Here is a 13,460-nt window from a genome sequence, read left to right as displayed (position 1 = left end):
GGAGATTTACAACCAAGATTCATTAGGTTTCTGTCACATATCCCACTGTAAGAGTGGCGCCGAAGGAACACTTGGCTGAATCTACCTTTCCCTTTACTCCCCCCTCCCGGGACAAATTATCCACATTTTTCGTTCTGCCAAGTGACAAACAATGACTACAAGTCTAGTCAGAACATATTTCCAGTACCGGTTCTAGCTAAATGAATTCCATTCTGGTTGATCAATAGTAGTATTGGGTCTCATTCCTACCTGTAGGTTGCGCCACGTTCCTATGTTCTGTGCATGTGGCTTTAAGTGTTCATGTTCTTTAAGAGTAAATGAAAGGTGCTGCCAGGCACGAGTGCAGCAAGAGTGCACAGCAAAAGCAAAACACTGCATCCAAAGAAGGAGACTATACAAGCTACGTATCGAAGAATTTTGTTAGTGTTCTTCATGTACATATAGTAGGAGGCTGCATCGTGGAAATTCCATTTCCATAATCTGCTTTGGACCTCTTTTTATAATTTCGAATCGTTGATCATTGCTTATTTGATCAGGCCAACACTCTGGGTCATTAGATAACATGTTGATATCTGCTGTGCTAGCCACAGCATGCTGTGAGAGGGCCCTCCTTGGTTTCCACATCATCTGCAGGTGGTCCAGTAGCATCCTCAGTAGCTGCAGCCACCAACGTACTACTGCTAGCATCTTCTTCCGCTTGCTGTGATGCAAAGAATGATGTTAGTTTAGGCTAAGTTACCACATGCTTTGTTTTTTCTTGTGAGTGTTTTCAGCACTGCTGGGATAATTCACCTTCATTTCGTTTTTACGCTCCTACACTTTGGTAATTAAATCATAAGCAACGGTCTGCGGTAGAAGATGGGTTAATCTTCATGTTACACGTGGGGCTTGTTTTATACACTATGAAACCGAATAGGCCTATTCTATTACAAAAATAGTCACAACATTTAACATGTCTATCACATGTAAAAAAGGTATACCTCATTTTGTTGTTATTTTTATTTGTTAACACATTTACAATTTCCAGCATACCCCTCTGTTTTTTCATTCTAGTCTTGTCAGATCACTTGGCTGTCAGTGTTAGTGATGTAATAGCTGTCCACTTTTATGGTGCTGACTCTTATGAATATGACAACAACTAGAACTGAAGAGCAGCTTCTGAACTCCAAAGTCTTAACACAGATTGATCAAAAAAACTTAAATGTACAATATATGAGGAATTACAATGAGAACCACTCAGAATGATTGCTTACATCATAAAAAGGGAATACTTTAATTTTAAAACACTTACTTTTTATTATGGATATTCATATTTGTTTCCTAAGATGATGATTGATAAACATTAATTTTCTCAGATACCACTGGAATGGAAGAACAGGAGAAGGAAAAGCGACGTCAACTAATCGAGAAGTTCCAGAAAGCTCCATTTGAAGAGATTGCAGCTCAGTGTGGATCTAAGGTGAGAATACACTTCATATGTCAGTTGTCTGTAATAAAGATTTTCTGTAATGTATATTCAATAAAGTTTATATTTTCTCTGTATTTGTAAAGCTGAAATACTTGTATTATTCTTTTAGGCAAACTTGCTGCAAGATAAACTGGCACAGATATTTGAACTTACTATCAGGTAAGTTGCAATTTTTTCCACTGTATTTTCACTTTTTTCTAACCTGTCCTACTTGTTTGGTGAGATACAGTTTTAAGGGCTTTCTCACAATTTATAGTAACGCGGTGATACTACATTTGTTCTGTTTTTCTGTGTTGATGCATCTGCTTAAATAATGTACCTGTAATTTCTCTTTTCATTGTTAACATCCTGACAACTTTTTACTCTGGGGTTTGAGATCTCTCCTCTAAGCATTTAAAGAGGAATTAAAAAAAAGAAAAAAACATAACAAGTGCTCTGGCTTTTTTGATCAGTACCACATCATGGATCGTTATTGCTGTGATATCTGTCTGACATTGTGTAAAAAATTGTCAGGATGTTAACACTAGAACCACCACAGTAGTCATTTTGATGGTTTTCACTTTTAAAATGTAAATTACTCTGCGTGTGTTAAAGATCCGCAGTTGTCTGTTCTTCACTTTTCCTAAATAGATATATTAACCCTTTGCGGTCCATTTATTCAGCACCTGTCAGGCACGTCAGGTCCAATTTATTTTCACATGCAATGTTTATTTTACATGCGCTGTTTAAATCCCCCCCCCCCCCCCCCCCCCCTCCAAGAGTAAAACCGGTTTAAAGGGCTTTGCAAGGCTAAGCGACATCAGTACTGCATCTCCAGCCAAGCCCCACCCCGTGTTCGCTGTATTTTTCACATACCTCTTTATAGACGTGCGTACTGATAAATCCTCTCCTGATCACTCGTTTTATCACCAAACTCCTCAATAATACGAACCAAGTCATTATTTTATTACTATAACATCTCAAAAAGCTCTGCAAATGTCTGTGATGTTCTTTGAGTGCTGGATGCTCAAGCAGCTACCTCCTTTGTTTATGTCTGCTTATCTCTGTGTGGTTCAGCTGCTAGGGCTATTGCTGACACACCCCTTTTATTTTTTATTTTTTTAATGGCTTTCTCAGCTTTTCTGGAGGAAAAACCTCTAGAGACCTGTGTTTTACGTATTTTCGATGATGTCGGACAGGGTACGACATTGGACTGGAAAGGCAAAAATTGTAGGTTTGCTGACCTGTTATATCAGGTCCACGACATGGAGGAGTTGGGGCTTGGCTACTTTCCTCATGTTGCATCCACTGCCTCCCTTGCAAAAGGCACACATCTAGCGGTCCTTTCCAAAGATGTGTCTTGCCCTAACAAACGTTGCAAGGACACAGAGACGATGTTAAAAAAGACCCATGTGGGTAACTACACGAGCATTCTGGTGGCTTACCAGTCAACGCTTCTACAAGTACTTGTCGGTGAATCACAGGCACCCCCAGTGGACACTAGAGGAGCTGAATCTGGTCACTGGCCATCTGCTGCAGCTGTCCAAATACAATGGCCAAGGCCTCGCAGCCATGATAGCTGCTTGACAGAAGCTTTGGCTCTCCCAGGCACGAGTGCCTGTTGGGAACAAGGCCTCCCTTTTGGATGCCCCAGTCACACCAGGACATATGTTCTCAGCTGCTAACAGTGCCTGCAGGTCGAGGGACTCCCCACCATAGGGGTGGCCAGACACAGAGGGCCTTTTCGAAGCGCATGGAGGCTATCCTGGCCCCTCTGAGGCTACAAGGCATCAGAGTGCTCAGCTACCTGGAGAACTGCCTCATATGTGCCAAATCTTGAGCGCAGGCAGTAGCGCACACTTGACTGGTGACCGCTCACCTTGTCAGGCTCAGCCTGATGGTGAACTTGTCAAAAAGCCAGCTGCTACCGTCCCAGACTACCACCTACAGTGGGTTGCGAAAGTATTGACCCCCCTTGGAATTGTTCCTATTTTGTTGCCTTACAACCTGGAATTAAAATTGATTTTTATTTGGATTTCATGTAATGGACATACACAAAATAGTCCAAATCGGTGAAGTGAAATGAAAAAAATAACTTGTTTCAAAAAATTCTAAAAAATAAATAACGGAAAAGTGGTGCGTGCATATGTATTCACCCCCTTTGCTATTAAGCCTCTAAATAAGATCTGGTGCAACCAATTACCTTCAGAAGTCACATAATTAGTTAAATAAAGTCCACCTGTGTGCAATCTAAGTGTCACATGATCTGTCACATGATCTCAGTATATATACAGCTGTTCTGAAAGGCCCCAGAGTCTGCAACACCACTAAGCAAGGGGCACCACCAAGCAAGCGGCAACATGAAGACCAAGGAGCTCTCCAAACAGGTCAGGGACAAAGTTGTGGAGAAGTACAGATCAGGGTTGGGTTATAAAGAAATATCTGAAACTTTGAACATCCCACGGAGCACCATTAAAGCCATTATTAAAAAATGGAAAGAATATGGCACCACAACAAACCTGGCAAGAGAGGGCTGCCCACCAAAACTCACGGACCAGGCAAGGAGGGCATTAATCAGAGAGGCAACAAAGAGACCAAAGATAACCCTGAAGGAGCTGCAAAGCTCCACAGTGGAGATTGGAGTATCTGTCCATAGGACCACTTTAAGCCGTACACTCCACAGAGCTGGGATTTACGGAAGAGTGGCCAGAAAAAAAGCCATTGCTTAAAGAAAAAAATAAAGCAAACACGTTTGGTGTTCGCCAAAAGGCATGTGGGAGACTCCCCAAACATATGGAAGAAGGTACTCTGGTCAGATGAGACTAAAATTGAGCTTTTTGGCCATCAAGGAAAACGGCGCAAACCCAACACCTCTCATCACCCCGAGAGCACCATCCCCACAGTGAAGCATGGTGGTGGCAGCATCATGCTGTGGGGATGTTTTTCATCGGCAGGGACTGGGAAACTGGTCAGAATTGAATGAATGATGGATGGCGCTGAATACAGGGAAATTCTTGAGGGAAACCTGTTTCAGTCTTCCAGAGATTTGTAAATGGGATGGAGGTTCACCTTCCAGCAGGACAATGACCCTAAGAATACTGCTAAAGCAACACTCGAGTGGTTTAAGGGGAAACATTTAAATGTCTTGGAATGGCCTAGTCAAAGCCCAGACCTCAATCCAATTGCGAATCTGTGGTATGACTTAAAGATTGCTGTACACCAACGGAACCCATCCAACTTGAAGGAGCTGGAGCGGTTTTGCCCTGAAGAATGGGCAAAAATCCCAGTGGCTAGATGTGCCAAGCTTATAGATACATACCCCAAGAGACTTGCAGCTGTAATTTCTGAAAAAGGTGGCTCTACAAAGTATTGACTTTAGGGGAGGTGAATACTTATGCACGCTCAAGTTTTCGTTTTTTTTGTCTTATTTCTTGTTTGTTTCACAATAAAAAATATTTTGCATCTTCAAAGTGGTAGGCATGTTGTGTAAATCAAATGATACAAACCCCCAAAAAATCAATTTTAATTCCAGGTTGTAAGGGAACAAAATAGGAAAAATGCCAAGGGGGGTCAATACTTTCGCAAGCCACTGTACCTGGGAACCTGCTTGAACAGCAGTATGATCGCCACTGTCAGTGGACAGAATCCAGACTCCACATATGCCTGAAGCGGTTTCAGCCTGGCCTGTCACGGGAGGTTGTCTCCTTCCACAGGTTTCTGGGCCTGATGGCAGCAGCATGCCATACCCTTCCATTGTGTCTTCTCCTCATGCGCCCACTCCAAGCGTGGTCCAACAGCAGGGTGAATCATTCCCTCTTGTAACTACGTCTATGTCCGTCAGTGTCCTGACTCTGTATGCTGGCCCTCTCGTGGTGGAAACAGTCAGCTCATCAGTGTCTAGGTGTGGTGTTGGGCAGTATCACCAGGCGAGGTGATCACCACGGACACCTCAGGCTCAGGCTGGGGAGCTATGTGGAACGGACGAGGAGTGCAAGGTGTGTGGCAGCCCCCTTGAGTGGGGCTATACATAAATGTCCTGGAGCTGCAGGCAGTTTTTCTGGCCTTGCAGAGTTTCTTACAGGAGATAAAGGGGAGACATGTTGTCTGTATTCAGTATGTCTATTGAATACAGACAATATACCAGCTTTGCGAATTGCTTTTCTGTCCATCCATCACATAAGGAATTGCTTTCAGTTTTACAAAGAACTGGAGAGGATGAAATCCAATAGAGAGAGAAGAGGTGAGACTAAGGGAACAGGACGAGGACACAAGCAGGAAAAGAAAAAAGGGGAGATCTAGAAAATGGCACTGCACTGCACGCATACATTTTAGTTTAGTTTTGAAAACTAAACGTTTCTAGCCATGAAGGCTGCTTGAGTAGGATAGCTGGCATAGGGTGCTGACGCTGGCCCTGTCTACGCTCAGAACAGTACTGACATTCCATCTAGTACTTCTAAGATCATCTTACTGACAGTGAATATACCTTGTATTTTCAGCATGAGCCCTCAAGTAAGGCAAAGATAATATTTAAATTGAATTGTTAATAAATATAACTTAAAGGATTTGTTTTTGAGTTCAAAATAGCTGCATTGATTATCTGGGAAGCACATAGAAAAAAGCTCCCACAACTTTAATGCTAATGATCTGTTGATCTTTCTCCTCTACAGGCCTCCACCCAGCCCATCAGGAAATGTGACTATCTCGGCAGGACATGCTCAGTGCCAGTCCATTCCAGTCTATGAGATGAAATTCCCAGATCTCTGTGTGTATTAGATGAAAATTGTATGCTTGTAAACACACTGCTCTGTGCAATGTAAAAGATCAAAATATCTACCAAAACATGTAGGCTAAATCAGGTTCTGTTGCTCGTGTTTAAAAAAAAAAAAAAAAAAGGTATTTTATTTGTCTGTAAGTTAGATATACCACTTTAAATATTGATAGAAATCTAATAGTCATGTCATTAAGTATTTTTCATGTAGATTATGGATGAAGGGCCATCAGTGATAGTACAAGGGACTATTTTTAAATAGTAAAACTCCCAGTGTTTTACACAAAGGTACCAATTTATTCAAGGATTTTACCACTGTGTATTAGGGTAGTTTTGATTTAAGTAATAAACATCATTATTATTATGGACAACCTAAAATTTGAAATGTATGTTCTGTTTTGCTCAGTTAATGAGTAAGAAGTGGGGTTCCAAAATGTCTATCATTATAAGTCATTTTTCTTTTCATTGTTAACATCCTGACAACTTTTTGCACTTATAACTTAAATGTCTGTTTCAAAGCTCTTTTCAAAATGCCTGCTCTAGTGCACTGGAGTATGGGATCTGTCCTCTAAATCACTGCAGGAAGAGCCCTGGCTTCTCTGTTCCGTACCACATCATGGATCGTTATTGCTGTGTTACAAGTTTGACAATGTGGGCAATAATCCTTACCCTATCAGTGCACTGGAGCGGACATTTTGAAAATAGCTTTGAATCAGACATTTAAGATATAAGTGTAAAAAGTTGTCAGGATGTTAACAATAAAAAGAAAAATGACAGGTATGTTATTTAAACAATGATTTAAACAGTACAACACGCTGGGACGTGTAATGGTATATTTTTTGGAACCCCTCTGCTTATTCTTTATGTCACCGTGTTTAGGTACAACTATAGAAACTAGTTGATTTACTTAAAGCTGTGATGTCCCACTATCATGTCCAGTCCACACTAAAATATAGTTATATTCTCTGTTTACCAGATGTTTCCATCGTTTTGTCTTCTTTACACTCTGTTTTTTCAGAAAGTAGACCTTGTTCCCCAGAGGTATTTTTACTTTGAAATTTGTGATATGATACACCTATAGAGATGATTCTTTCTATGTGAATTTTAAATGACAAAAAATACTTCTTAAATATGCAAATATATCAAACCACGTTGTGCACTGCAGCTTTAATTTGATGGATTAAGTTACTAGGCTTCTGCAGGAAGAGCAATTTGACCTTCATGAATGAAATATGAAGCATACATATTAAACGTTAATGTATGAGCAGGTTTGTATGGAAACCAAAATCTTTTAAACTCTCTTTTACCTGTTTGGGGTACAGTATAAAGTACAAATTAATGATTACTGATTTTGTGGATAAGTGACCCACACCCTGAAAGTAACTGTGCTGCTACCCTGGAAGTAAATAAATAAATAAAATAATGAAAATGTATGCATGTTTTATTAGGACCAGGAGTGGTCCAGTTAATTAACAACTCTCCCAGTTGCATAACTCTGTACTGTACACTGCTTTTACGCTTTCTGAGGGTTATTAGTGGGAATGGGATATATTTTGCACTTAGTTACTAGTGAAAAATTGTAATGGTAAAGCTTTTTAAATGCTAATATATACACTACATTGGTCTTATCTAATGACCATCTCATAATTTCATGAAAGATCATTTATAGAGCATGTCATCATGTAGAAAAAGAAATACAGCTAATACAATATTTTAGTAAAGTGCAGTATGTGCTTTAGTACAATGCTGTAATTAATAACTTTTAAAGCTGTGCCTCAGTGCATGCTTGTACTGTATGTGCAGTGTTATACAGTAATTGTGAAATTTTATTTAGTACCTAAATAGTGCAGTGCTTATAAAGCAATAATGACTTGTTTTTGTGTGTGTATTTTTTCCTCAACAGCTTTGGTAAAACCATCCATCATAAATATCTAAAATGTAAAACATGTCAATACCTAAAACTAGTACAATACAGTATGTTTTTCCAGGCAAGACACTTACACTGGTTGCTTGCAATAGGACACTACAGTACATATCACATTTGGCCCCACTTCTGCCTGAAAAAAAGGTATTTGATGTATTAAAACAAGATGTTTGTATGTTTATTTTAGGGTGGCATTGAGACAGTTATCCTGTAATGCTGGAACTGATTTTACTCAGTGCTGAATTTTCTTTCTTATATATATATATATTTTTTTTTCTGGTGCTAAATCTTTGCAGTAGCTGTATAATATTATGTTGCTGGATACACTTGATAGACCTCCATGGGTATTGGAAAGCCTAGCAGATGGCAATCCTGGATTTAATGGAATCTCAGCAGGGAGTCGTTCCAAAAAGTGGAACAGAAAGGCATAAACCACTAGAATATAAAACCACAGAATGAGGGGAAAGCTAGTGTTTTAATACTTTCCCCTAGAATAGATTATGCATTTTATTATGATGTTGTGTTCTTTTTTATTATGCTTATCAAGGTACAGAAAATGTAATTATGTTTTCTGTTTTAATATGGAAACATGCTGAGTTGGGGTGGCAACTAAATGAATAATACATTCACAAATTATAAGGAGCAGACATCTGTGCATTGATTTTATGTAATTTGTTTCTTGTTTATGCAAATTTATCAGAGATTTTTGGCAAGCAAACAAAATACTCCTGATAGTTTTTAATCTATTCTTAACTAAAGCAGGTTATTTACTGCGAAGTGCCTGTAGTACACATAGATGAACCTTTTCCTTAAACATAAGATCACTTAATTCTATAATTTTAGACTGTCAATAAATATACTCAAACAGTTCAACATGTTTTCAATCTCATATAATCAGGGTCTGTAAAAGTAGCATATAATGTGATATTAAACAGCTAAAAAATTACATTTTAGACAAATTTTCATACCCTTTGGCAAAAAAAATAGCAGGTACTGATGGTGGAGAAAGCTGCTCTAACGGGTAGTACTGCACCTTCAAGTCAAGAAAATATATGATGGTGGGCAGTGAGAAGGGTACGGAAGCTATTGGTATTTTAAAATCTTGAGAATAGAGACCTAAAGTCATTGTTCTACTGTATTGCAGGCAACTAATCAGTAGCTTCTTTTCGCCAAAGCATTGAATGATTTAAAAAACAAATGAAAAATGGTATATTAGATACCAACAATATCTGGTGTAATTGTAATTGTACTTGTATTTATAACCATTGTGGATGCCTGTGTAGATTAGTATAGCATACACATTAGTAGCTTATTGATCCCAGAATCTCATCAAGCAGCTTCTTGAAGGATCCCAGGGTGTCAGCTTCAACAACATTACTGGGGAGTTGGTTCCAGACTCCCATATATACTGTCAGTAATTGTTGTTGGCCAATTAATTTAAGAATATAATTTTATTTGCACACATCAGTACCAATAGGCCCGATACATTGACCATGATGTTGTGTAATTCATTGCAGGATAAGTAGAAACATTTTGTTTGGTATGGTTTGATTAATCAATATAATGTAATGTATACTGTAAGGGTACAATTAAGGGCTGAGACCAAAGGCAAAAACAATGCAAAATCAGTGATACTGTGTGCAATTTGTAAGGATTAAATGAATGTCTGCACTTGACTGCTTCTACTTTTATTTATGTATTTGTTCTCTCTGAATAGTTCAAACTTGAATTTAACCATACCATCTATACATGTCCAGTCTAACTTAGACCAGTGCTGAAATTGTGTAAAAACAAACTTTAATGGACTTAATGATGTTATACGCAGCTGTCTTTGGTTCAGGAAGACATATTAACCTGAAGCTGCATATGAAGCATGGAAGATGAGTTATAGTTAAAGCAAGACCAGCTTTCTGGATAGCTTAATACGCCATGATGAAAAACAAGGGGTCAACGTTTGCGTATATCTTCAATGTTAAAAACATTTTAGTACTTAAAATTGTAGTCCATGTTTAAATAATTGCTTCTTAAAATGTAACAATAGACTTTTGAATTGGTCCACAGTTGAGCTCTTCCCTTTTAGTCTTAAATGCAGTAACCAAAAACAAAACAAAAAACTAAAATAAAACCAAAACCTATTATTGTTTGCAGTTTTTGATGTTTTTTTTATCACAATTTTTGCACTGGCAAAAGGACAAAAACTGTACTGGTCTGTCTCTGACCATCATGCAATGTTAATACTTGTGCTCTTGTGAGTTGTTTATATTCTATCCAATACAAATAATGCATGTGGTGTAAATCTTAGAGACTATTTTTATGGTAATAGATTATTGAACATTTAAGTGTAAATTAACCACTGCAACTTAGGTTATGTAGTAAGGTGTAACAAGTTTTTTTTTTTTTTTTTCTGAATTGGGGAGTAGAGGCAGTGTCCAGTGCATTTGAAAAAAAAATATTTTCTTGGAAACAGCTAAATTGGGTTTATAATATGCTTGTTGTAAAATGTGAACTAATCTTTACATTTTTCTTACACTGATTGTAGATTGATTAATAAAATGGAAAGGAAAAAGTTCATTTTGGGAATGAGAAACAATGAATTTACTGTACAGTATGTGTCCATGCTTAAACCAGTGCTGCCATTCCATCCATGTACTGTAACAATTCATTTTAACAGTAGCCCATTTTCAATTTTAAAAACCCACAATAAATAAACCTGTGCTTGCTTGCTGTTTATTGTGTTTTTGTTTTCATATTTCCAATAGTATTAAAACTGATGAGCTTTGACCTAAAGTCACTCAAAGGGGGTGTTTGGGTTGATGATATTTCTTGTTCAATTTTAATGTCTTTGAAAGAGTATATCAACTAGACAAGTGTATTAAAACTTTACATATAATATGTATAAACTTTATTTAAACAAAACAAAAAATCATTACCATGTTTTTTCCTGTTGAAAATCTGCATCATTTTCTAAAATGTGTGTTTTCAAATGTTTGGTATGGTGGCCAATGTTTATCTTTAAAATGTGCCAGCAACATTCAATTCTGGCGGATGTAGACATGCTTTATTCCTTAGCATAGGTGATGATAGCTCCTCATTTGGTCTGGACTGCTAACCTGGCCCACCCACACTTATCCACTTACACAGGAATTCATTAAAGAGCATATTTATTTCTCTGATGCTACACTTTCAAAACAGTTTAGCACCAATTTTCAAACGTTTTAGCACCCCTGCTGTAGTAGATATTGGTCTCTTTAGCAGTAAGCAGCAGTTAGAATTTCCTTTGCAACTGTTTGTAAAAAAAAAAAAATGCCAAAAATAAGACATCAAAAAGGTAATTACTGGGCCATCTCCAATGTGATAAACAACAATTAGCTAGATGCAAATTTTTGGTGCCAAAATAAGGTGGTTTTGGAAGTAAAGCCAACTCTAATCTTTTTTTGGCTGTAGGCTTTGCCCACTGGTCGGTAAAAGACTTGTAATGTAGCCCATTTTAAAAGATGGTCGGGGGTGAAGGGATGTAATATACTTTGTATACGTTTACAAGTCGCCAAGTTGGGATATTATCTAGTTGATATTACTTCGATTTTGGATAAAAGGCCCTGGTAACAGCAATAAGAGTCAAGATGCAGGTTCAGAGAATGCCAAGAAATGTACAGTGAGATGTTGTTACTGTTACAGATATCAATGGAACACTAGGGTGTAATACCTAAAATATTGAACTCAAACATGTTTGTAACTGCTGAGTCCTATTTGGTTAAACAGGCGATGTTGTATTGTGTGTGTGTGGAGGGTTTATTATAACTGACTATGGGTAAAACTGAAAATAGGTAATTCCACACCTTCCTGCTAAGCAGTAGGACTGGACCACGTTAATACCTGAAGTGACAATTGTCAGATAGATGCCACTGTCCAGTGTAACACTGATCAACCTGCAAGGTGAATGGAATTATAAAGCATTGTAGAATACAGATATTTTGTTCCCTTTAAATTTGAAGACGACCACCGATGATACTTTTGGTATATTGCCTGCCTTTGGTAGGTATTTGAGTGTTTTATATCAGCTGCCAATAGGCCCATCTGCGGAGTGATGTCCCAGGTCCCGCCTTCTGAGGGATTGAGAGGAACGGTACTTCCTCCTACAAGTTAGAAAAACTTGTTTGAAACTACCATGAGTCTCTATACAGCTCCAAGAGTTTAGCTGTTTTCACTATGTTGCAGCAGCAAAATTAAATCACTTAGAATTACCATCTGTACCAGTACCAAAAGTCTGAAACTTTTTTACATCAAATGTGAAAAAAAAGTAAATACCTATTTCTCTTCCGTTTGCTTTAAAAGTGTGTAGCGACTATTCAAACAGAAAAGCTAAATAACTGTCCATCTATCAATCATGTTATTTCACATGTTGGTCAACGTCAGAAGAAACTTGGGATCGCAAGCAGTTTGATTTCCACACCATTTATATTAAACAATGTATTTATGTTTTAAAACAGCACATACGGCAGAAAATTCTTTTACTGTGGGTTTGAACTTGCAACATGTCGTCCTTGAAGTGCACACAGTGTTAGTCGCTGCGCCACTGGGCAGTTGTTGAAATGTGTTAATTTTTAAGCTTACATCCATGCCTGATCAGCTTTTGTTGAAAACGAAGGCTGCTCGATTCTAGAAATGCTCTATTTCCTCTCTGAAAATATCTCGTTTCCTGTTTGGTAGAATGTAGTGCTCTGGCAGATTTTTCCCCCAAGTGCTGATGGGATCAGTGAGAGAAACAAAAAACGAAAAATACCCTGTAATTAAGTCCAGATAGCGGGAAGGCAATCTGTACCTAACAGTACCCTAACCTTAACATTAGCCATAACCTTGTACTATTAAATTCTGAAAATCATTTTCTGTTTTTTTGTTTTCCTTCTCTCACTGATCCTGGATCAGTATTCAATGGAATAATCTGCCTGCACCAAATGTAGTTGCTCGTTTAACACTAGAACCGCTGGTAGTAGTCATTTTGACGGGTACATTTTAAACAGCTTAGATATGAAAATGAAACACAAACTATCAGATACAACTCAAAAGATTTATTTATGAACATTATATCTAACATTTGCAGAAACGCCGTATTTAAATGAAAAAATAAACACAAAAGGCTTTATTTTCTGTAAACTGGTTATATGTAGGCCTACACAGAGAACTGTAAAATCGAAATCATTACCTGTAAAAAAGAAAAAAAACTCTGTTCGCAGTGTAATGGGAATGCGCATTCAAGGAAACATACTTCAAAGTAGCCCCCATATTAGCACAATCCACACAGATGTAATGCTTATCAACCTGTC

General features: G+C 38.0%; 1 protein-coding gene across 4 annotated transcripts in view; it reads left to right on the top strand.

Annotated features, from left to right (window-relative positions):
* The window catches only part of efr3a (EFR3 homolog A (S. cerevisiae)), a 273,730-nt gene extending 267,326 nt beyond the window's left edge, over nt 1-6,404 (top strand). For all 4 annotated transcript variants that reach the window (XM_041245312.1, XM_041245313.1, XM_041245314.1 and 1 more), the window contains 3 exons: nt 1,356-1,459; nt 1,578-1,627; nt 6,115-6,404. In XM_041245312.1, the coding sequence (XP_041101246.1) occupies nt 1,356-1,459; nt 1,578-1,627; nt 6,115-6,220 (260 nt within the window). In that variant the 3' untranslated portion in view covers nt 6,221-6,404. The remainder of the gene's footprint in view (nt 1-1,355; nt 1,460-1,577; nt 1,628-6,114) is intronic.
* Nucleotides 6,405-13,460: the final 7,056 nt, after the last annotated feature.

The sequence above is a fragment of the Polyodon spathula genome, chromosome 3 (genome assembly GCF_017654505.1).
Source record: "Polyodon spathula isolate WHYD16114869_AA chromosome 3, ASM1765450v1, whole genome shotgun sequence".
In the NCBI taxonomy this organism is placed as follows: domain Eukaryota; kingdom Metazoa; phylum Chordata; class Actinopteri; order Acipenseriformes; family Polyodontidae; genus Polyodon; species Polyodon spathula.
Note: the sequence above shows the minus strand (reverse complement) of the source record. Positions and strands in the feature narration are given on the sequence as shown.